General features: G+C 40.7%; 2 protein-coding genes across 23 annotated transcripts in view; one reads left to right on the forward strand and one right to left on the reverse strand.

Annotated features, from left to right (window-relative positions):
• sm (heterogeneous nuclear ribonucleoprotein L) overlaps positions 1-24550 on the reverse strand; it is a 198271-nt gene that overhangs the window by 15162 nt on the left and 158559 nt on the right. For 9 of the 22 annotated variants that reach the window (XM_070210333.1, XM_070210345.1, XM_070210340.1 and 6 more), the window contains one exon: positions 10217-10264. The exons of 11 other annotated variants lie outside the window; for them this stretch is intronic. In XM_070210333.1, the coding sequence (XP_070066434.1) occupies positions 10217-10264 (48 nt within the window). Of the gene's footprint in view, positions 1-10216; positions 10265-10687; positions 11409-24550 lie in introns of those variants that run through there. 2 more of the 22 variants (XM_015174207.3, XM_015174199.3) reach the window with 2 other exon arrangements.
• LOC138911425 (uncharacterized) lies at positions 17555-19584 on the forward strand. Its single transcript, XM_070210527.1, has 2 exons — positions 17555-17631; positions 17698-19584. The coding sequence occupies exons 1-2, from the start codon at positions 17629-17631 to the stop codon at positions 19582-19584; spliced, it is 1890 nt and encodes a 629-aa protein (XP_070066628.1). The 5' UTR covers positions 17555-17628.

Below are 24550 nucleotides of genomic sequence, written 5' to 3' on the forward strand. Positions count from 1 at the left end.
CAAAGAAAAAAATAAAAAAGAAAAAGCACATAAATAATTGCGAGTTTATTAATTAAATAACTTAAAAATATGCTTAAATTTAAATTACAACTTTTTCTATTTTATTTTTTTCGTGTTGTTGCATGCAAAATGTTGTGTTTGATGTTGTTGAAGCGAGTCGCCAGCCAAATTTGCGAAAAATCCAATTTAAAGCCGAAAAAAATTTGTTTTGTCTGCGCTTTCATTCGAGTCAAAGAAGCAGTAGCCAGAATTGGTTGCTGGGCCTTGGGTGGTTGTGGTTACTTTTTTATGCCAGTTGCGGCTTGGTAAGCCAGTTAATTGAATTTTTTTTCATTACAATACAACAGTGGTGGTTGCTACAAGCTACAAGCCAAAGTACAGTGCATGAGAAGCGCAAAGAGAGGCGCAAAAAACATGGGAATATGGGATGCAGCAGTAAAAGGAACGTATTCGATTAAATTTGAGCAGCAAATGCGCTTTTCTATCCCACTGTAACGCACAATATGCATGTATATGTATGTATGTAATATGTATATCCCAAAAATTGTCAACATGTAGACCCGCAATAGCCCATCGACAGGCCAATAACAAGGAAAGTCTAGCAAAGATTTACTGCCCATACAAAACTTCAACCACCCATTTTTCATTTCGAATAGCGTTGTGTATGTGGCACATGCTAGCAGGGCACACTATAAAGAAAACGTTCCCAAGGCTTTTACTTAATAAACACATGAACGCAAAAGTTGACGGAATTTAAAGTCAAGATTTAAAACTTTTATCAATGTCACGTCAGTTACTGGAATTTGCATGCCACTTGACTACCGCCCTCCTCTACGCTTCTCAATTTTCTGCTTTAAGCTGCGCTTTTGTTTTGATTTTATTTAGTAGCTGGAACCTAACACGCCAACGGCAACTGTTTGTTTACGCTGGTTCCAAATATTCTGGTTCCATCGTCGGCGATTCTACCTGACAAAATATTTATATAAAAATCCACAGGGTTGTGAGCGTTGAGCGCGCCACTTGCTGCTATTTGTTTGTTTTACCTTTTATGCTTGCGCTAGTTTTTGGCTACCAAATTGGGTTTCGGTCCTACACAGAGGTAGAGGGCGAAGTGCTTAAGCCTTGTGCCATTCAAATTGAAAATTCGCAAATATTTCAAATTCCAACCGATTTTTCATAAGGATTTCATATTTGTTCTATTTTTTAAATATACACAGCATTAAATCCTTCGCACTTCGCATTAAATACTTTTTCTGTTCGGTTTTAGTTCCAGTTGCCTGAAGGTATGGCTGGGCAGTCAAAACTAGAAGTTCCTCCGATAAACCATAAGCTTTTAATACGTTTACAGTTTGCATGCGAATTTTACATTTAAAAAAACGATGTGGCAAGAGCATCATCACAAGGTTGCCAGCACATTTCAATTTAAAACTTGGCCTTAAGCAAATAAGCCATAGATAAATTTTTGGGCCACGGCAGCTGCTGCTGCTTCCCCGACACGCTGAGCGCAAGTCAATAAATGCTCCTAAACTCGGAACGTGCCACAGCCTGTGGCAAGAGGTAAACACTGTGATTCATTTTAACTATTGCCCCTCAAAATCAACCTCGCACAGGGCTTTAATTGAAATTCAGAGACGGGTCGCTGATTTGTTGCCTAGCGCATGGGGCGTATGCGTGACGCGAAGCTCAAGTCTTTGGCCAGGTCAAGTGTATGAGAGAAAGAATTTCATTGCCCCGAGGTTGGGCAGCTGGCGGTCGGAAGCGTGCCTAAAATGTTTAAGCATTTTGCGGTACCGTGGCGCGGGAATTGTTGCATGCAATTGCTGGAAAATTTTCACACGCAAGGCGACGACGCCAACGACGTCGTCTCAGGTGTAAATTTTGCGCGCGCACAAAATTATTTTAGATTATGAGCAAAGCGCCAGGTGGAAGTGGAAGTTCAGCGAGAGTTCCGGAAGTTGCAGTTTAGTTTTTATGAAGCGCAAAGTGTGCGATGGCAATTTAACTCCAGTTGGTTAGTTGGGTTTATTTGCATGCGAGTTACTCATACGACACGTGGACCACAATTAGGTGCGGAAATTGCAAATAATGTAAACTAATGAAGTTCGACAAGAACGCCAGCGGTAAGTGCAAATAATTGCTGGGGCTTCTAACACAGGAGCTGTTTAGAAAGTTTTAAACTTGATTGCGACAATATTAAAGTAAAATTGTATATATTTGCCTTGAAATTAGGCAAAGTTCCGGTGAAGTTCGCCATCGAGGTGCTAGGTGAAGTGAAGTTTGGCAACAGCGAGTGAGGCTACAAATAATGGACAGCCAAGAACGTTTGTACGTTCTTTAAATAAATTCTGGCAACAAGGTGTAAGAATGTTGCCTGATGAAGTTTGGCAGCAATGCATACTGAATTTTGCCGCTTGTCAAATGTGGCAACAGCGCAATGATACACAAACAGCCATAAAATGAACGACAAAATAAACATAAGATCAACCAGGCGCATTTTCAACATTACCACCAACACCACAACAAGCAGCTATAAACGCTAGCCTACCCTCTAACCACCAGCCCCTGCTGGCCCTGGACCTGCCGTAGTGCAATGCTGCTTGCAGCTGTTGCTGCTAGTGAAAAATGGCTACGAAACGGGGCACATAGATCCATTAAAACGGGTGCTGCTGCTGCCATTTATGGGCGGAGGCGTGTGCAGGAGCCAAAAGCTAGAAAAATAAAATGCAACTCGTTCGGCATATGCAACATTTATGTGGCGTTTATTGCAAATGCACACAGGGAGCAATAGCAAGAGAAAGAGACTGGAGGAGAGAGCAGTGACACACAGTTGGAAGCGTACAAAGTATTTATGCTGCATATTGTTGCATACTTTGTGGCATATTGGCGCACTTTGTCGAGCGGCAAGCGGCAAACGGAAACGGTTGCAAGTGGGTCGGGCTGTTGGAGGTGTGGATGGGGGTTTTGAATATCGCAAAGCATTGTGCAAACGTTGCCAACCTTAATTGCAATTTGCTTAAATGTATGCTACACTATTTTTCACTAAGCCACTAACACAGCAGCCATCCCCAACACACAAAAAAAACACACACACACAGCGCGATGCATCTCCTGCAACCCCCCCTCGTTGCTTAGGTGCGCATTTTACTTTCGCTGTTCAATGATTTTCAATTTGTCAGAGTCAACTTTGCGCAACTGTACCAAGAGTCAGGGCACACAACCCCTACAGCTATAACCCTACTTCCCTACATCCCGACCGAGCCCTGCCCTAGCTCGACTGGTGCTTGTTTATCTGACTAAAATGCATGGCTGCCACGCCCAGTTGCCCGCCCTCGCTTGCAGGCAGCACTCACTCACTCTGCTGTCATGTGACATTAATTTTTCCGGCAATGCGGTGCTGCCTTTCCAACTGCCCATCCCCCAACCATCAGCCCACACAGTTTGCGCACGTCTTGCATAAACATTTTCATAAGCAGCTTCCAGATTGAATTTGTTTTCATAAGCCAAAACTATTATGTGCCAGAGTTTTGGGCTGTTCCTCTTTCTCGGTGTGTGTGTGTGTGCTATGATACGACGACTGACTACAACAGACTTTATAAAAAATATATTATAAAACATGTGTGAGTCTGGGCTGATTATGTGACAATGAGCTTGATTGGTTTTTAATGTTGTCGATGCTCGGGGCACAACAATTTTTTTTTGGCAATAGCATAGATATTGTGGCAGCTTGATTTAGTTGGAAAAAAATTGTAAGCGTTAACCGAAAGAACATGTGCGGGCATTTGCTTCTAAAATTGACAATTTGGCTCAATTGATTTGGAGAATTCTATTCTATTTTATTTTATATAGCTTATCTAATATATTTTTTTATTCGATTTTAAAATCGATGTATTATATTATTTATATTTATATTTAAATTCTGCACAGCCCAAAGCTGCCTTTTTCCTTTCTATACTCCACTAAAAAAAATTCCCATAATTCAATTCATTCGACAAAAAAAAAATGTAAAATACGCAACAATCAAGAAAACGAGTGAACACTCAAGAAGAAGAATATAAAAAACGCGGAATTGTTATCACCAAAAAGGAAGAAGATGGAATTACGCAGACAAGAATCCAGCAATGAGCCAATTTATATGCGACACGCGACCAGAAACCGAACCGAACCGTAGACCAATTCCCCCCCAAGTATTTGACTAAAGCACAACTCCTGCACCCGCCGCCCGCAGAGAAATTAGCCGGAGCGCAGAGAAGAAGGTTAGATATTAGGAAAGGATTTGCGCGTGAGGTTTTTTGTTGGGCGCTTAACGAGAGCTGCGCGCTCGTCCGCTCGGTGGCAAAATAAATTTACGTTTAATTCTCATGAGCTTAATTACATTTACGGTCGGATTTGAATACGAATAAACGGGTGTAATTGTTGTGCCACGACGCAGTCGTTGCTCTCTCTTTTGGCAAATGCAAATAGGACGAGTTCTTAGAACAAGCTAATTAGACACGCAAAATGGCATGGAAGTTATTTCGTTTGATGTCACGTTTATAATATAGTTCAAAAACAGCTAAACAAGTGGTTGACTCTGCGTGTGTGTGTGTGTGTGCACAGCAAATTGACGCAGCATTTGGCTTTGCTGCAGCTCTTTGGCCTGGCCTAATTAACGCATTGGCAAACACTTTCATAGCCATGGTCAACGCTGCGCTTTAATGGCATGCAAACATACACATTCACACACACACACACAGAGGGGCGCTTGTATGCAATCAACTCGTATATACAAGCACACAGACACACATGCAGCATTTGGGCACATTTGTGCCATCAAAGAGTTAAAATTTGGTTCATCCACATTTCTATCCCAACATCATCGTCATCTCGATTGACTGAAGAGTTCTTTACGTATTGCACTTCAATTTTTGACAATATACACTCGCTCTTTCTGCCTCTCTACTTCTCTCACACACTTGGCAGCTGTCTCGCTCTGCGCTTTGGCCACATTGGCCCAAAAGAAATGCCAAAAGATATTTGGCCAAAAGCATTTGAGTGCAGAGCATGACTACCATATAATACGATACTGGTTTAGGGTCGGTTAACATAGTTTGGGTATAGATTGTTAGTTAGATGATAACATGGCGTGTGTTGTTTGTTTGGAGTCCCTCCTCCACCACCCATAGCCACAGTTAGCTGTGGTTGCGGTTTGATATATTGGCTTTTCTGGCGTTGGGGGTAGTGCTGCTCGGTTCTTTTCCATTTATTTTTGCCCAGCTTTTGACATTTTCAGCTGTTTGTTTTTGCTACTTAATGGATCGTCATTTGTGCTTCCAATAAATAAATACAGTGAATACTGTGCTATGAAAACCGACTAAATTTTTAATATTTAATATAATATAGAATTGGCATGTCTAAGCTGCAAAAAACTAAAATCTTGCTTATGCTTGTAATTCACAAGCTGTTCTGGTTTTGTTGAAAGCTGCCTTATAATGCACAATCTATTGAACTTAACGAGTGCATACTGTAGGCAAATATTGTTTTATTTATTAAACAAATTGCGCAGCAACGGCGACAATTCGTTTTGGTTGTTTAGTTGGGTCCTCGGTTCGATTTGATTAAGTTGCCGTTTTTTCAGATTTTTTTCGTAGCCTGATAAGTGGGCAGATGTAAAAGCGAAAATCGATAATGCCTTTTGGCATTAGCATGCGCTCTGGCTACAAAAACCAGAGGGAGAAATTGATGGACAATTTTGATATTGTAATTTGTGAACTGGCGCTGGCTGCAGCAGTGGCTGTGGCAGCCGCCAGCGCGTTGCAAGTGGCAACTTTTGTAAAATGTCAAACGCATTAGTTAAATGCAAAATTAATTGCCTCGAAAAAAAGCAGATGGGAGAAAGCAAATTGTTGCTTAAACAAAATCTAGTTCACTTTTTGCCGTTCAGGCCAGCTGTGAAAATTAATTACAAATTATTAGAAGTAGCAAAGTGAGCAAGAAGAGGAAAAAGAGATGCCACAGCAGCCGCTGTTGGCATAAATTAAGCAAATGTGACCACAAGACTGGTAGATGCGGGGGGCGCGTGCCTTGTATCTTGCCTCATGAAATTATGAAATGGAACATTAAGGAAAATCATCAGCAACACTTAGCGGCAGCCGCAGCAACAGCTAGGCAGAGAGGCGTAGGGATGAGGTTGAGGGCTGGGGCAGGTGGAGTAGCTGCTGCATAGTGGGTACATGTGGTCAATTACTTTCGAGCTATGCACAGGTTGAAATCAGGGGGAAGTAGCAGGGGGAGTAGATGCTGTGCAAATTGTTGATTATGCGCAACATTTAGGCAACAATTTGTATGTAAATGAAGTGGAAGATGAGATATTGATGTAGCAATATCGAGCGAGCGGGGGCGATGGAGTGCGAGAAGGAAAATGACTTAATTAATCGAAGGAGAGAGGCGGGAAAGAAAGGAACGGCAAAATGTTTTTAAATTTATATGTTTCCAAAATGATTTACCTACTGAAAATGAAGGAGATAATGTGAAGTTCAGACAGAAATTTCTGTAAGGGAACGATTTCTGCGAAGAGCCCAGCTAAAGACGTGAGCCATATATATTTGGCAATCTAATCTTTCCTATTTGGTTTTTAAATTTGCTCAATACAGCAATTTAAAATTTTCAATAATTAAATCGAAAGCCCAAACTTTAAATGTACTTTCTGTCTTCCTAATGCCCCACTTGACGCTGATGAATTGCTCACATTGAGTTATTTTCGCCAAATACTTGGGGGAAGTTTAAAGTAAGCGTAGTATTAGATATGATATTATCTGTTGTACGGTCCGGTTGCAGCAGTCATCAATCACGTGCATTTAATTTAAGATAATCGACGCCATATTGCGTGCTGCCCCCCGCTTCAGTTGCGCCCCCTTCCCTTCCCCCACGCCTTGTAAGTCACTTGGAACAATATTTTTGGTTCAATAGTTTCTTTCTAACGCGGGGATCGAGGCACGGAGGTTATTGCCCATTAGGGCTCGTTAGTGTTACGGCAATGAGGGGTGGCAAGGCGCGGCGCGGGTGAGTCGAAAAGTTGGTCAGGCGATGACAGCGCGACATTCTTCTTGTTCGACACGCCATCTAGCGACGGGCAGCGGCGTCGGCAGCAGCAACATCATCAGTGGGATGCGTGAGCTCCTGCTGCTGCTTGTTGACAACACTTTGATTGATCGCATTTTGATTGATTGATTGATGTGGGACACAGAGGGGAGAAAAGAGAGAGACAGAGGCTCACAACTTTAAAGCCATTACGCATTGCCAACTTTTATTGTTTTATCAACATGGATTTAATTATGGGCCTGTCCACTTGCATTACCAGAGCCCATTTCTCTCCAATTTGGTTAGTGGTTGCTCCAGGCGCATTGAAATGACCGCAACATGACACAATTTGTCATTTTCAATTTTATTGAATTACCATAAAATTCAAGCGACACAATTTATATCTGTATTTTATATATATATATGCTTTGGGTTCCCTTTTTCTATATAACTGCGGTTATCCAAATTTGTTGGATGTTGTTTCTGTTGTGGTTGTTTGCTTGTTATTGTTGCTTTTGGTATTTCACTATGAATTAATTTATGGTGAGAGTTTTTGCTGGATAGCAAATGATTTACGAGCGACAGGTTCCCAACTGCGTGGAATTGTACTTTTTTGGGTTTAAGTTTTGCGAGAAGCGTGTACGAATGGACATTGGAGTAGAGGTTAAATCCAATCTAGGAATTGTGGATATAAATTTAGGAATTTGTAGAGGTACAAATGTAAAGCATAATAGAACGGGTAGACATATGTACATATTTAGGAAATCCAGTTGTCCTATAAATTATTTCAGATGTGGAGGAAGCGCTTGGTTTATACACTAATTAACTAAAAAGCAATACACTCAAAGGGTTTTCAAGAATTTATTTATACAAAGAAAAGCTCGCCCACTCCAAAGTTAATTCAATTAATTTCAGCTGCGCCTCTTAATGAAATAACTATTGCATTACGTAAGCAAATATGAATAGCAGGGGTGAAAAAAATTAATATGTACAGGAAAAACATAATTGGGGAAAAGAACGAACCAGAAAAAAAGTGGACATACGCTGCCAATCAGCAAAAGTAAGCCACAAAACAAGCCAGAAGGCAAATAGAGGCAGATTCGAGTGAGCGGTTGAAGAGTGGGCGGGGCGGTCGCTAGAGAACTAACGGCAAACAACTTCACACCTACGTATGAAATTAAGCAAAGTTGGGCGCAAAAAAATAATATGAACAAATATATATATGTATGGTATATTTTTTGTGCTGGGTCAACAGCTGCGTACAGACGAGCGGGCGCAAGATAAACAAACACAATTCAACTTTGGCTTTTTGGCTCTCTTTGCCACTGATAAGGCCCAACACACAAGCCTGGGCGACCGAATGCCGAAAAGCAAATAAAGTCGCGCATTTAATTTACATGTATGTGACAGGGGCACCAGAAAGATGAACCAGGGGGAGAGGGGATTGGGGGCGGAGCGGGTGTCGCTTGGGTCAGGGTTGACGACAGCGTCTGCTGCTGCTGCTTTTAATGAACACACGCATAAATCTTGCGAGTGGTTTTGATGTTGATCCCTTTTCGGAAAAGCCATCAACGACTGACGAGAGAAATCTTCACACGGTGGCACAGTCATAAATATGCCAAAATATTAACATTCCCCTCGAACGCCCACAGATATGGCCCATTGGTATTTTTATGTATTTTTAAGTGTTTCCTTCTTTTATAGATATATAGATTGTATATGTGTATATATCACATGTATCTAATATTTTTTTTTTGCCATCTTGCCACCTGCGACATTTGGCTTGGAGGCGTGGCCAAGCCATCGTATTGGCCAGCTAAAATCGGAACAAAAAATGCTGTCCTAAAATAAACACAAGTGTGGCAGAGCGAGACAGAGATAGTGAGAGGGCAAATCGAACGGCAGAGCAAGCGCAAGATTTTAGCTATTTATTTTTAGCGGCATTTTCTCAGTCTTGCAATTAAAATTAATTTATTTGGCAATTATTGAGCATTGAAAACATTTATTTTAATTATGGTGCAAATATGTTGGCAACGTGCGTGAGTCTGAGTGTGTGTGCGTTGGTTGTGCCTGCGCGCGTGTGTGTGTGTGTGTGTGTGTGTGTGTGTGTGTGTGTGTGTGTGTGTGTGTGTGTGTGTGCGTGTGCTCGTGTTATTATTTAAATGGCCATTTCATATTTTTATGACATACTCTGACGAGTTGGGCGTAAAATTTTGTTGCGGCCTATTAAGAAAATTGTGGCTATTTGTTAGTTGAGCAAAATATGTCTGGGGGAATTCTCCATCATGGATTATTATTAAATGGAATACAAGTCATTTTGTTTAACTTAAAGCATACATATAATATTCATTTCGGAATATTTTCCTCGGGTTTTTTTATTGGAATATAAAATGAAGTACGCCTAGCTTCCAAGACTTTGAATTGATTCCGATTTATAAATTAAGAACAAAAATGGAGCTCACTTTTATAATAATTATATATTAATATGTATATTATAATAATTATATATGAATATGTATATATCTCCCAGCCCCATAACAAATGGAATATTCGCAATGCAAATAAAAGGTAATATGTCCATAAAGCTAAAATTCTATTACCCAGGCACGTCCATTATCTCACCCCAACTAATCGATACTCTACCACATGATGTTTGTCCATTTGAATTTTTCCCCCTATGAAAATTGTGTGTGCATTGAATATTATGCAAATTGCAACAGGCAAAACGGACAAAAAGAAAATTTTAAAAATAAAAATTGATGGCGTCATGAACGTTATATAGAAATTTTATAAAAGTCAAGAAACGTCGAAGCTGAAATTGAAAATTCTAGACAAGACAAACAAAAGATTACTTAAAATTGCATTGCAATGAAAATTCATAAATTGAGCAGAAAAGTTTTCCACAAAATGCAACAATGCAATCATTTTGTATGCTGGCAGGCTTTTGATCTTTTTTTTTTTGAATATTTTTCTCTATTGGAGCTAAGTAATTAATTGGCAAAAAATGGAACTTCACATACGTCTTCTGGCATTTGGTGTGTTTTAAGTATATTGCGTATACAGTGTGGGATGTATGTATATATGTATATATATATATATATATATAATGTATATAGGTGCAATGTTATAAAATTGTGGTTTAGTTTTGAAATGTACTTACGGCTCTCAAGCACAACAACATTTTCGGGTATAGAAAACAGCGACTTACCTGTAATGAGAAAAGAGAAGTGGAAAGAAAGAAAATATCGTTTAGTCATTTTGTTCAAGAGTTTGAAATTTGATAAGATATGGTTTATATATATATATATTTATATATAGTAAAGGAAGACACCATTCAAACAGTGAGTGAGTAGTAAGTACAAGAATTCAATTTGAATAGCTATTCAATGTGTTTAGCGACAAATGTTGTAAATTGGGCGCACAGACAGGGAATTTTAAATTTAAATAAAAGAAAGATGCTTTACAACACTGTTCACGCGCACTTTTTGCAGTTGTTAACACTGCAAGTGCCCAGTGTGACAACTCTGTTATGTTTGACATTTGTTCAACAGTTTTTAATTTACTTTTTCTGCAGCATCATCGTTTACAAACTTTCAGATATGAAAAAATACTAAGATGGCAACTTCCTTACCATTATGTTGAAAACCGCCCGGGCTATAAGCCGTGTTCATCGGCTGGCGCTTGCGATAGCCATTGGGATTGGGCGAACCGAGACCCATTAACTGACCGCCCGGATTACTGGCGCCCATCATGAGGCCAGCGGCCGCTTGTGCCTGACTTTGCATATAATTATAATTATTCTTGTTACTGGCAAATCGCCGGACGGGCTGTGGCAGGCCGCTTAGCAACGGCGGCGGCGGCTGTTGCGGCGGCGGCGGCACCGATGATTGTTGCATCAACGGCGACTGCGGCTGCTGCTGCTGCGGCGGATGCCACAAATACGCGCCCGTTGTGTTTGCCTTCAAGTTATCCATTACGTAACAATAAATGGTTAAAGGTTACAATTGACAACCAGACAGCAGCTCTTCAGCGCGCGCACACACACACACACACACACGCGCAGTTTTCTTTACTTCCTAAACACACACACACACTCTTGCGGAAAATTATTCACTTGTCGATTGCCAAATTGAAAGATTTGCGATAAGCGGGAGAAACCGAGCAACACGCGCGCACATGTACACAGAAGCACGAGAGACAGACAGTAGATAAGTTGATAGAAATTTTCTTAGATTTAAGTTTACTTATTATTTGTTTGTTTCTTTTGTTCTTTAATTTATTTTTTATTTTTGTATTGCCGAGATGACTTGAAGGAACTCTATTCAGTAAGCCGTCCCACTGACGAATGAATTGACACTGGCTATGTTCTATAGGTTTCCAAAATTTTCACAGCCTGCTCGGTTACCATTCAGGAATTTATGATTCAGTTCTCTCGTCCATTTCTCGATGTACCAAAAATGTGGCAAGGCCTGCTATTGTTATCGCATTATCGGATACAGATGATATTTGTTTATTTTCCTTTTGGCTAATCGATAATCGAAGGTCGTGTGCTCTTAATTACTGTTGGTATATTAAAAATACTGTCAATGTAAGCTTCTAACGGTTACACTGCTCCATGATATTATATGAAAACAGTGTTACCATGCTGGTTTTGTTATTTATCAGAAAAATAGTTCAGATCAGCCAACGAATTTATATTTTTATGATAGTTTTTGACAAGTTTTGAATTCTTACACCAGATACACACTGAAAAATATCGGTGTGTACTGCTTTTAGCTCGTTCAACTTTACTTCAAAGCAAAGCTTTTTTATTTATAAATTTAATTACATTAGAGAAACAATTCTTATTGTTTCTTTAAAGAAATAAATATTTTACAAAAATCGTTCTAAATATATTTCTGTCTACTTAATGAAGATCTTTTGAGCGCAGAGCATATGTTTTCACCGAAAATTTAGCTGTTTTTACTTGAAACTTTGAAATTGCCTTTTTGCGTGAATTTAGAAACTATTAAGTATAATATGCACATCAAAAAGGAACTACTTCTCGTTTTTTTTTGTGCAGCCAACTTCCTTTGGAACTAATTTTGAATGCTTTTTGCTTAAATGCTTTTGCCCATTTTAAGAGTTTTCTATGGCTCACGTCGAGTTGCGAGTTCGGGATCGAGTTGCTTAAACAAAAAGACACTTTGCCAGAGCGGTTGGCAGTCAAGAACGAAATATTGCACATGACAAAGCAAAGTTGCAGGAGGTTGTTGCTGCTGCCAAAAAGCTTTAACCATGCCCAACAGATGCGTCTTGCCGCCCCTTTTAAAGGTCCATGGCATGGAACAGTGCACAGAGAGAATGACTCGACATGTGCGTATGTGTATGAGTGTGGAACGTGGGCATTGTGGCAAGCGCCAAAAATGCTAGAGAGCGAGAGAGTGAGAGAGAAGGAGGCAGGGAAAGGGATGGTAGCCAACGCATTTGTAAAATGCTGCAGGAAAATTTGCAATGGCCAAAGGCATAAAAAACGAACACCAACAAAAGCAACGCAGGAAACTTTAACCACAATTGCAAATGCAAAGTTTTATTTTAATTTTTATTTTTTTTGTTGAAAATCAACAGCAGGTGACGCAAAAACATCAAAATTGCATTAAGTGCCAGCGCATTACAAGTTCTATGAGCAAAATAAAACAGAAAAATATAAAAAAAAATACCTTTCTAATTGTATGCAAAATTAACACAGACTGGGTTTAGGCAAATGTATAAATATAGCAAGAGCAGAAGGATGCACAGCTCGGGGTTCGTACAGGTCAAAGGTGTGCGTAAAGCTGTTAGAGAACACAAAAGAAAAGCACTTTAACAGCAGGTTATTTTACTTTATGCGAGAAAATTGCTTTCACTTTGCGTGTGCCAGTGTTGCCTGCACGTTCTATAATGACTCGCAGATTATGTGTGTGTGCAAGTGTTGCCATCACGCATAATAAAGAAACGTATGCTGAGATTAAGGGATTGTGTACTTAGGTCTAGGTAAGAGTCAAGGATTAGAGCACGGCTGCCGACTTGATTTACATTGAACAATTTATGAATTTGGGAATTAAAATTCGAATGAATTTAAGAAGAACGGTTTTGATGAAAATAAAAAATCTAAAAACAGAAAAGCGTTGCCAACTTGTTGGAAATGAAAAAAGTCTGTCAAAGTTTGGTGTGACCTTAGCATATTAGAATTTAGGCTATCAATGCGTAACATTTGCGACCCATTAATGGTCTAGCCAGACTTTTACATAACTGTACCTTTTTACATACATACACAAAGCCTTTGCCAAGTGTTGTACCTTTCATGTTTAAATCACAAAATGGCCCGCCTAATGAGAACTGAAATGCATTTCATTAGACGACTACGAAGTGCCAAGCACTTCAAAAACTTCAGTCAGCCCACCGCAGCGCCTCCTGTTGGCAGCGACATACTTGACCCAGTTTATGTAGCTCAAAGTGCGTTAATTGCTGGCATAGCACGGGGGAGGAGCAGAGGGGGAGGGGCAGCTCTAGCTGACAAGAGGCGACGAGCTGAAGCCTTTTTCAAGGAGGCCAACGGTGCAAGTGTCACTTGTTTTGGGGAATTTGATGATGAATTATGTAATCGGTTTGGTTAACGCTTTCCCCTCACCGCCCCCTCGAAAACCAAGCCCATAGATCACTTACAAGCCATTAAGCAGGCATTGAGCCTCAACAGCGAGTGGCATGCATGTATCTTATAGATACACAAGATACAAGTAGTTTTTTCTTTTGGTGTCACACATTTGTGCCGCTCAATCAACGAATTCCTCGAGCTAACATGAAAATAAACAAAAGGAAACGAAATGCAACAATAGAAGAAATATATAACAATGGTCAAAAACATATCTGAAACATTTTTAATGAAGTGTATCTAATATAGAAATTAATTAAATAGACACACAGGCAAAGTATTTCGCAGCAGACAAAAGTGCGGTGTGAATTTCAAGATATGTATTTGCCACATGGCCACACTCATTGACTAACAATGAGGGCGTGGGGGAAGGTTGGTGGGGGTTTGTGGGGGTCTGCGTTGTCATTGCCTTTACAGGTGACAGCACAAGTTCAACACGTTGAGCGAAAACAGAAACTCAGCTGGTTGCCTCTCGGCTGCTTCATTCATTATGCTTATTAGATTTGCCTGTCAGTATAGAGCAGGGTGCTGGTTGTGCAGGGGGCGCGATACTACAACAGGAATGGACTATTGTTATTTTGGCATATTTATGGTTCACACACACACACACACACACACACACACGTACACAGACAGCCCACAAACTGAGACATAATACAGCCTCAACATTCTAGACGAAGTGCTTAAATTTAATTAGTTTAAATTTATTTTCTTCTGCTGTAATTTGTACGTCTGGTATTTTAAAAATGCCTTTGTCTATTTCAATTATATGTATTTCTAGGTCTAACAATGGTCAAGGTTGAGAAATCAGCAGATATATAATAGCCTGAGTGTTCTAGACTACCCCCGGAAGGGGTGCTCGTGCATAAATATATGCAATGTTTAAATTTCGTTTTGTCGACAAATATCCCTACAAAGTAGATCCAGAGGATGTTCTTCATTTGAATAGCTTCCTTCTTTGGATGCATTAAAATAAATTAAAGTCAAAATATGTTTTCACAAAGTATACCTAGCAGCTACCATCTCTTTAATCAAGCTTCTTTCCATAAATTAATTTAAAAAAATTAATTTTTGAATGGATGTTCCCTTTTCTTCACCCTTTCAGTGCTCTCTCTAGCATTTACGTAATTTAGTTTAAGCTCTTGATTCTTAAATTTTCAAGAAAATTGTGTGAACTTTTCTAAGCGTTTTTCTCTTCATCTTTCAAAACTTAATCGCTTACAAAGCTTCATATAAAATGTTATTTGCACATTTGCTCAGCTTGAATATCTTTGAATTTTATCCAACACTGTTTTTGGCATTTACTTCACTTCCTTCTCGAACACTTGTGCAGTGTTGGCCAAGACAATGTGCGATTGGCATTTGCTACGTTTTTTATGGCAACCAGCAACATTTATGGCCAAGAGCTGACTATCAGCATCATGACGATGGCCACAGCGACATATCCTCTCTCTCCTTCTCCCTCTATGTGTGCGCTAGGGCAACTTTCGCTGCAACAATGTTTTTTTGCCCCCATCTCTATGGCAACTCTTACGCATATTTCGATTTGAGCTGCTGCGAAAATAAACAAATAAAAGTCATAAAGCGCCCCTCGTTGCTATGCTGGTTACATAAGACGATGGCTTTGTGTATGTATGAGTGGGGGTACTGGGAGTGGCTTAAGGGGCTTCGGGTTTTGGGTTGTGGACATTGGCTTTGATGAGCGTGGTTCAATGGCTCTATGGCAGCGCACATACCAAAATTGATTTCGATTTCGTTCGCTGCAATAACAACAACAAGATCTAAAAAAATGTTCAATTGGCGAAAACCACTTTTGCCTGGCTGATTGTTGCTTTATTCGCAACAGCAGCAGCAGCAGCCAGACTGGAAAACTTGATTTTCAAGTTGCGGAAAACGCATTTTAGCAATCGCGAGTTTCCCAGAGCTGTCGTCGTCGTTGGTCGTCATCCACTTTTGGTCGCATGTTGCTCTAATTGCATGACAAACTCTTGCCAACTTTCACACACTTTTTGCCGTGCCGAGCTTAAGCCTGAACTGGCCTTTGGCTAGGCAGCTCCCCCCTCATCCGACGCCACAAGCACCTCTCTCCCCCCCCTTCATAACTGTCACATATCACCGGAAAAAAGTGAAAATCTCTGCCAGGAAATTGTTGCTGAGCATCCCCCCTCAACCAACACACCAGCAACCCGTATAAATCTCTTACGTAATCTCAGCTTGAGGCGAACGTTGTCAAGGAAAAGGAAAAACGGCCGCAGTTCTAATTGAAAATGGAAACAAATTAAAAGTATATGCACCAACGGGGCGAGCAACTTCTGCTGAGGCAAACGTATTCTTATATTTAATTATTTTTTTTAGTAATTCCCTTCAAAACTAAAAAAGGTTTAAATAAATTTCCCTTGACTGCATTAATTTGAGTTTACCAGATTTGATTGACTCTCCGTTAATAAATCAAATATGTTAAGATAATTTATTTTAAAATTCTCACAGCTTTTTATGTAACCATCCCTCAAGTCCCATCCCACAGTCGAGTCTGTAGAAATCTCACAAAATAGATTTAAATATTTTATCGAATCAGTTGCGTATATAAATGTGTGCATAAATATTTAGCAATCAACTTGCTGTCAGTTGAAATTAATACATTAATTGCAAAAACAGCAAGGGAAAATGCATAAATATTTTGGTGACATGTGAAAATGCTTGAAAATATTGCCAAGAGCTGCATTTCAAATGTCATCAACAAATACAAATATGTCTAGCTATATATATATATATATATATATATATATAGGTATGTATATATATATCTATATTATGTATACTTGAGTATATATAGAAAAACTTAGCATACATCATTGCGATTTAAGTGTCTGCATATTTGCTTTGCCGCAAGTAAACAAATGGACAAATAAACAAACGAACAGACAGACGTACGTAGCCCCTTGCATAATTTGCCAATTTTATTTGTGTGAACAATTTCATTGAAATGGGTGAAGATAAAATGCAAACACGACTAGCAGATACCACGTAGCCGCCTATTAATATAAAACGTTTTAGTTCTGTCTTTTCTTTTTCTTTTATAAGGCAACACCTTATATTCTTATTAAATTTCAGCTGCTTATGATGAACACAATTTACCTATCAAAATCCTTGCTCTAGCTGCTGTAGCCGCTGCTGAGTTGCCTGAGGTCAGCGTCACTTCGCTAGAGGGTATAAAATATTATAGCAAAAACGATCAACAACAGCGAATCATATATTCAATTTATAAACACGGGCTACGACCGCGAGCATTTCGAAATTGAAAATTGCTTTTTCACTGCTAAAGATTATATTTATGATGTAGACCAGGCCAGAAACAATTCCAATACAATTCGATTCGATGCGATCTGAACAACACAGAGACCAACAAAACTGTTTTTCATTAATTGCATTTTCATTTATTTCTTTTAGTTTTCCACGCCGCCAGGGGGCGTTAGCAAAACAATTTGCCTTTACACATTGCGATGTGGCAGTAAGGTCAATGTCAGTGAATTATATTTAGTTTGCTCAGCAGCAAAACGTTGCGATGTGAGGTAACCGAAAACACAAAATACCCTATGAAAAAGAAATCAGCAAAAAATAAAGAGAAATCTCTTAACTCGCAGCAACAATACAATAAGATAAGACTAGCAAATGTCGTATACCTAATATTGAAAACAGCTTCTATTATATCATAAGGGATTTCTAATATGTTATACCATATCATATACCATATAAACCATATAAAATTGCAGCTAAATAGGCTTGAAAAATTGGCTTTAGGGCCCTATGAACGACATATTTTGATTTCATTCTATACTTAAACACAGTTTCAGCAGGAAGATCACGATAATCTAAGAAGTATTTTTAAAAAGTCACCACAAAGAATGGTAAATTGTTTTACGGTTTGTATGCATCGTCGCACTGAAATTTACATCCCAACTTTTGCCGTATAGCGTCTGTTGCTGCTCCTCTTTTTTTTCTGGGGCGGCACTACATATTTTGTTGCGGCCAAGCAAAGGCAGGCGATGGAGCATTGCGTGGTGCGAGCCGATAAAGATGACCTCTTGCAAACGGCTGCCCTTGCTGCCACAAAAATAGTCCTTGCGCAAGTAGAACAGTTTAACGAAGGAAAACCCATCAACACCCAACTGGCTATCGATATCAGTGCGGTGATAGTAAAGGGGCTGCTGGATGGCATGTCCATCAGAGAAATGCTTTGGAACGCAGTAATTTGGTGTGACGTTAACACTCCAGATGGAGTCGACAATGCCAGCGGAGGTCATGGAGGTGCACCCGGAGGCCCAGGAAGTGCAACCGAATGCGCTCCAGGAAGTACACCCGAAGGCGCTCCAGGAAATGCACCCGAAGGCGCTCCAGGAAGTGCACCCGAAGGCGCTCCAGGAAGTGCACCCGAAGGAGCTCCTTCTGGCAAACCAGGAGGTGCACCCGCAGGAAAACCAGGAGATGCACCCGCAGGAGGTGCACCCGGAGGTGTACCTGCCGGCAAACCAGGAGGTGCGCCCGGAGGTGAACCAGAAGGTACACCCTCAGGCGAACCAGGAGATGCACCCGCAGGCGGTGCACCTGGAGGCAAACCAGGAGATGCACCCGCAGGCGGTGCACCTGGAGGCAAACCAGGAGATGCACCCGCAGGTGAACCAGGAGGTGCACCTGCAGGCAAACCAGGAGGTGCACCTGCAGGCAAACCAGGAGATGCACCCGCAGGCGAACCAGGAGGTGCACCCGCAGGCGAACCAGTAGATACACCCGGAGGCGATGCACCTGGAGGCAAACCAGGAGGTGCACCCGGAGGCGATGCACCTGGAGGCAAACCAGGAGGAAACCCAGGAGGTACACCCGGAGGCGATGCACCCGCAGGCGAACCCGGAGGCGGTGTACCTGCAGGAAAACCAGGCGGTGCACCCGCAGGCAAACCAGGCGGTGCACCTGGAGGCAAACCAGGCGGTGCACCTGGAGGCAAGCCAGGTGGTGCACCTGCAGGCAAACCAGGCGGTGCACCTGCAGGCAAACCAGGCGGTGCACCTGCAGGCAAACCAGGAGGTGCACCCGGTGGTGGTCCCGGGGGTGAGGGTGGTGGGGGAGGTGATGGTGATGGGGGAGGTGATGGTGGTGGAGGAGGAGGTGCCGGAGCAGGAGGAGGTGGCGGAGGAGGAGGTGGCGGAGGAGGTGACGGAGGAGGAGGAGGAGGAGGAGGTGGAGGAGGAGGAGGTGGAGGAGGAGGAGGTGGCGGAGGAGGAGGTGGCGGAGGAGGAGGTGGCGAAGGAGGAGGGGGTGGCGGAGGAGGAGGAGGAGGAGGGGGTGGCGGAGGAGTAGGTGGCGGAGCAGAAGGAGGAGGTGGCGGAGCGGAAGGAGGAGGTGGTGGAGGAGAAGGAGGAGGTGGTGGAGGAGAAGGAGGAGGTGGTGGAGGAGAAGGAGGAGGTGGTGGAGGAGAAGGGGAAGGTGGCGGAGGAGAAGTAGGAGGTGGCGGAGAAGGAGGAGGTGGTGGAGGAGGAGGTGATGATGGAGGAGGTGGCGAAGGAGAAGGTGTTGGAGGTGCTGGAGGATCAGGTGGAGGAGGACACGAAGGAGGAGATGGATATGATGGACATTCAAGCTATCTCTGCCTAATTGAAAATGAGGAACTAAAATGCTACCGTTATGATTATAGGCCAGATGAAGATATATCTGTTATGGAGCATAGGCCAAGAACAATACACTCCAAAAAGCCAGTAAAAAAAGAAGCAATTATCCGGTCTGGAAAGCAGCATAAGAGGAAATCCTCAAAGTCAAGGAAACGAACAGCAACACAAGTGGACATCATGAAAAAACTAACCGGTTGAGTAGGAGGAGAAACTAAACGACGTGCTCTTCAATTTTTAATATGTTAAACAATTATAAAAGAAGGTAATAATATAAGAGAATCAACAGTATGTAACGTCCATAAAATGAAAATGTAATAAGAAAAATATTGATATTCTCAATAAATTTGAACTCATCCATTAATTCTTGCAACTTCCTTTGCTTCGATCCATAAAGATAATCCAACAAATATGTGTACATATCAAGATTTTGGAGCAAATGATATTCAAAATAATTATTCTTTTACTTTTCCCTTGTTTTATATCAATTTATCGACGACTGTCTGCTGTCTATCTCTAGAAATCTCTGCTAGGCTTTTATCGCAGTCCAGGCTCCATTAAGTGGCCATTTTATAGCGGGCCATTTATCAAATGTACAGCGAATGTGCCCAAAAACGCAGCTTCAGCCAAGACACAAGGTTGGGCAAGACATAAAAAAAAAAATATATATATAAGCTGGCGCCCTGAACACATGCCACGTAGGCAAAAGCCACGTTTGTCATAATAAAAGTTACTTAAAAATTGCAGCACAAATATCTGGGCGCACATAAATCAATGAATGTGGCGCGAAAAACGCGGCGTATGCGTGATTTATGTCTGTAGAGAGTTGAAAAAAAAATATGCAAAAAATGAAAGAATAAAGAGGAAGTAGCATGTGTTTAAAGAAAGAGACAGCAACTGACTAATTACGTATACGCCATGCCGCTTGCTGTTCGCAGCTCTTTTGAGATTTTAATTAGCCGCTGCCACTCAGGCCAGAGGCAGCATAGCAAAAGTGACGCATTTATTTGAGTTTCACCCGCAAACGAACAAACACAAGTCAAGAGCTGCTGCTGCTTGATAAACATGATGTTTCTCGTTATCACAAGCTGCTGCAGCATGTGCCCAACTTCCGGCTGCTTTTGGGCCAAGTGCATAAGGCGCCCCACCGTCTGTCAGGGGTCCAATATTTTGTGGGTTGGTGGAAATTTATTGCTGCGCTACGCCTGTGGGCTATTAAATGAGAAACGAGAAGGTGAAGCTTAGCTACCGCTTCAGGTTGCCGAAAACTAAATACACTTCATACTTTTTGAAATTTGCATATGTCATATGGAATTAAATAGTTTCATAGATAAATTTCTAATTGCCGTGATCGTCAATTATAATTGTATTATTTTAAAATAATTATAACTGAACTATGAGCATAAACAGAATCTGATCTAGCATATAAGACTGCATGACTGTAAAACCTCCCTGCTGACTTGTATCTAGCACCCATAGTTAGGGTATGGAAAAAGCCTTTGCTGCGTTTTCATATTTAATTGCGTCGTTCTTGTCGTCGCAATGTTTATGAAATATTTGTATGTCAGTTGCAGCAGCAGCCACGCCTTGTCAGCGGCAGTAGACCAACAGCTCAGCCCACTTCCCACCACTTCCCCGCCTGGCATATGTGTCAGCGATTTTAATAAATGTTGGCATTGCGAACTAAACCGAAATCTCTGGAGCATTTAGTGGCTGGCAGCGGGAAACAAAAGTCGATAAGCCGCAGTTGGAAATTTGCTATATTTCATTTTATTGAAATGATGCAACATTTTTCCTTATTTTAATTTGTTGATTGCCTGCAACGCTGCAACAACAGAGAGTCTTGTGTGCGCGCGGGGGTTCGCTAAAATGGTAAAAGCAAAGTGATTGCAATTTTCACGCTATTTTTGGGGCATGTAATTGACTTTAGCTGCGGCCATGTAAGTAGGCAAACCAAATTTGAGTAAATGGCAAACCAGGAAAGCAGCAATCGATACCAAATGGAAATATGATGGGAATAATTGTGGAATAGAAGTGATCAGAAAAACATTTAATGTGTTAAAAGAGCTATTTGAAGAGCACACAAAGAAAGCGGATCAATATAATGCGAGAGCATTGCAACAAAATATAAAGGAAGTTACGGGAGAAGTGACGACAAAATTTATTAGACAAATATGAAAACAGATAAGTTGACAGCCGCTAAGAGAGAAACAAGGGGATGAGTTAAGAGAAAAACTTGGATAAAGGCATTGACATAAGCATGAAATGATAAGAGATAAAAAAAAAACTTCAAAGGAAACGATCAGAGAAGTAATAAAGAAACGGTTGAGGTGAGAGATGCCTAAGAGGATATACAGAACGAAGCTTAAAAGTAAGGAGAACAAGTATTAATATGAAACAAAGGATAAGTTCTGACAAACATTCTGATAATTAAAAGCATTTCGAGATTCGAGCGAGTGGCTGCTGTCACTTATCCTTCTCTTTTATCCTTTTTTTATTTTCTAAACAAAATGTAACTACATTTGGTCCTATTGTAAACATATTTCTATGTATCTATATCTATTCATGTTTAATTATAGAAGGGGCTCTGTTTGCTGTGCTTAGTTTATGCACAACGCTTCTCGCTTCGCTTCTTTTTAGACAGCTTTTGAGTGTTCGCGTAAGAAAGCATATACACGCTGTGGTTGCTGGTGTTTGCCACTTTACGCTTCGCTTCTTGCTTTGTGTCTCGCTTCGCTTCTTGCTTTTTTCCTTCTTGTTTCTCTTCTCGCTTCATTACTCGTGCCTACTCTGACATTAGGTTGTTCAAAATGTAATTACTTGCCATATTGTGAACTTAAATTCGTTTAAAATAAAATAAAATATTTAGAATAAAGTTTCTATCACAAATTCCGGTAAATTTACTTTCATGATAAAAGCTGTGACCCTTGGTTCGACTATCTGAAGGCATTTTCAAAGGCAAAATTGCCAACATATGTAAAAGAATGCGAATTTCTAAGCTGCTGCGAAAATTTGTGGCCAACATTCCGAATAGCACAAAGTATTCCGCCGGCAAAGTACTCCCCCCCTTTGGAGAGGAGAAGCTACCCAACGCACTTGCTTAAAATCTCATTATGTAAAGTGCAAAGAGAGAATATGTGAAGCGAGAGAAAAGAGCAAAAACAAAGAGCTGAGCATAATGATTACCACTTTTACTTGGCTTGCAGCAAATTGAATTGATTTTAATCTGCATGCACAGCGCATGAAGAAGCTCCTGCAGGAGACAAGTCCCACAGCGAGGAGTCTGCCTATCGCCAGGCTCTTGTGCCAATAAAATTTGCATTCAAAATCGCTTTTCAAAAAGTGAAGAAAAAGAATACAAGAGGGATATCAAGCAAGCAGGGTTAGCCACAGCACACCGAAGAAGTAATGTTCTTTTTCGACATTTGACTTGCAGTTTTAGCTTATTCTTTGAATTATTCTTACAATAGGAGTTATATGGTGTGGCTGTACATGATATTCATAAATCGATTCTATAAAATGAGCATAGTAAAACTAAGTATCACATGTCAAGTTTGTTTAAATATTTTCATGAGATTTCTCCAATTCCGCCGATTAATATTTTTTTTTAACGACTAGTTTGATAGACAGTCGAACATGGCTCGACAGCTGGTGCTGATCAAGAATATATATATTCGATGGGCTTGTTACGCATTTCATGACAGAATTAAAATACACTCTGCAAGGGTATTAACATTCTGGCACAGGCACAGCAGCTAAATTCTGCGTAGTATCTATTTCATGTGAGTGTGCCTGAGTTAGTGTGTGTATCTTTTAGGGTGAATTAAATTCTTGCCAATAAAAAAGTTTAAAGAAACAGACAGCAGCAACTTTTATGCGTGTGCAGAAAACGATAAGAGAGCCTCTGCAGCCTAACAGCAGGCTGCTGGGGATTTTTTCCAGTGGGGCATTAGGGTTGGGGGCGTGGCTGTTACGCTTGAGCGCAAATAAACTTAAAAGACATATGAAAATCAGTTTTTGAATATTGGCACAAGCCAAACAAAGTTTTCTGCCAGCTTTTTGTCTGTACGTATCCTGCAACAGCAGGAGTAACGCTTCACTTGAGCGCTGGCATGTGGCCAGAGAAGGGCGGCGAGGGGGCGCAAACACTCATGGGTATATCATTAGGGTGTGTGTGTGTGTGTTTGTGTATGTGGGCAGGGGAGTGAGTTGGGCGTCGATGTGTTTACTTAACTGTGGCTCTTCTAGCCAAGAAAACAGCAAGTGTAATTTAGATTTCTGGTTCATTACTTTTTCTAGCTCAACTATTCAATGTGTATATTTTATCATTTGTTGTAGTAGTAGATATACCCTGTAAGTACAGATCTTTCAGTCGTGAATAAGTATGTTATTGTGTGTGGTACAACACATAAGCTTAGACTAAGCATAACTCGGAGTCTATAAGAGCTAGCGTTGGGATATCTAGTATTAAGTGCGCATATACCCTACGTATTTTATAATAACTCGTTGTGCTTGACAACGATGCGGGAAAGCCCGGCCTCAATTTACCTAGAGCCGATTGTAGAGTAACTTTTGCTAGTTAAACGAACACAACTGCGGACTTCTTACCAATTTTTAGCACCTGGCCTGAATTTCAGACAACAATTTGAATACATTTTTAGCCACACAAATGGCTCAACCTGTTGGCCTGTTGAAAAATCTACTGAAGATCCCCCGACGTGACCATTGGGGGGTGGGGCGTTTAAATGGCTTTGTGTCTGCGGCAAATTCCGGCAGTTTTTGGCGCATTATTCATTGTGCCAAATGCCACTTAAAACGCAATTACCGCAGCCTCACAGAGAGTTGAAATGTTATTGCGAGCAGCCCACGCATCGCTGCTGAAAACATTTTGAAAATCATTTCGGAAGCAAACAAATATGTGTATATATATTTATATATATAAATATATATATTAATGCTGCAAATTTTCAATGCAAATTGCGCTTGGCCAAATAAATAAGCTAATGCGCCACAAACTCAAAACTAACTAAAACGGGCAGGCCTTCAATTGTGGCACAAAATGACGAGCATAAAAACATCAGTTAACAAATAACTAGGAAATCAGTAGAAAGTATTATTATATTATTAAATAAATGCAGACATGTTACCATATATATTCACTATTTAA

The sequence above is a fragment of the Drosophila virilis genome, chromosome 5, assembly GCF_030788295.1.
Source record: "Drosophila virilis strain 15010-1051.87 chromosome 5, Dvir_AGI_RSII-ME, whole genome shotgun sequence".
In the NCBI taxonomy this organism is placed as follows: Eukaryota; Metazoa; Arthropoda; class Insecta; order Diptera; family Drosophilidae; genus Drosophila; species Drosophila virilis.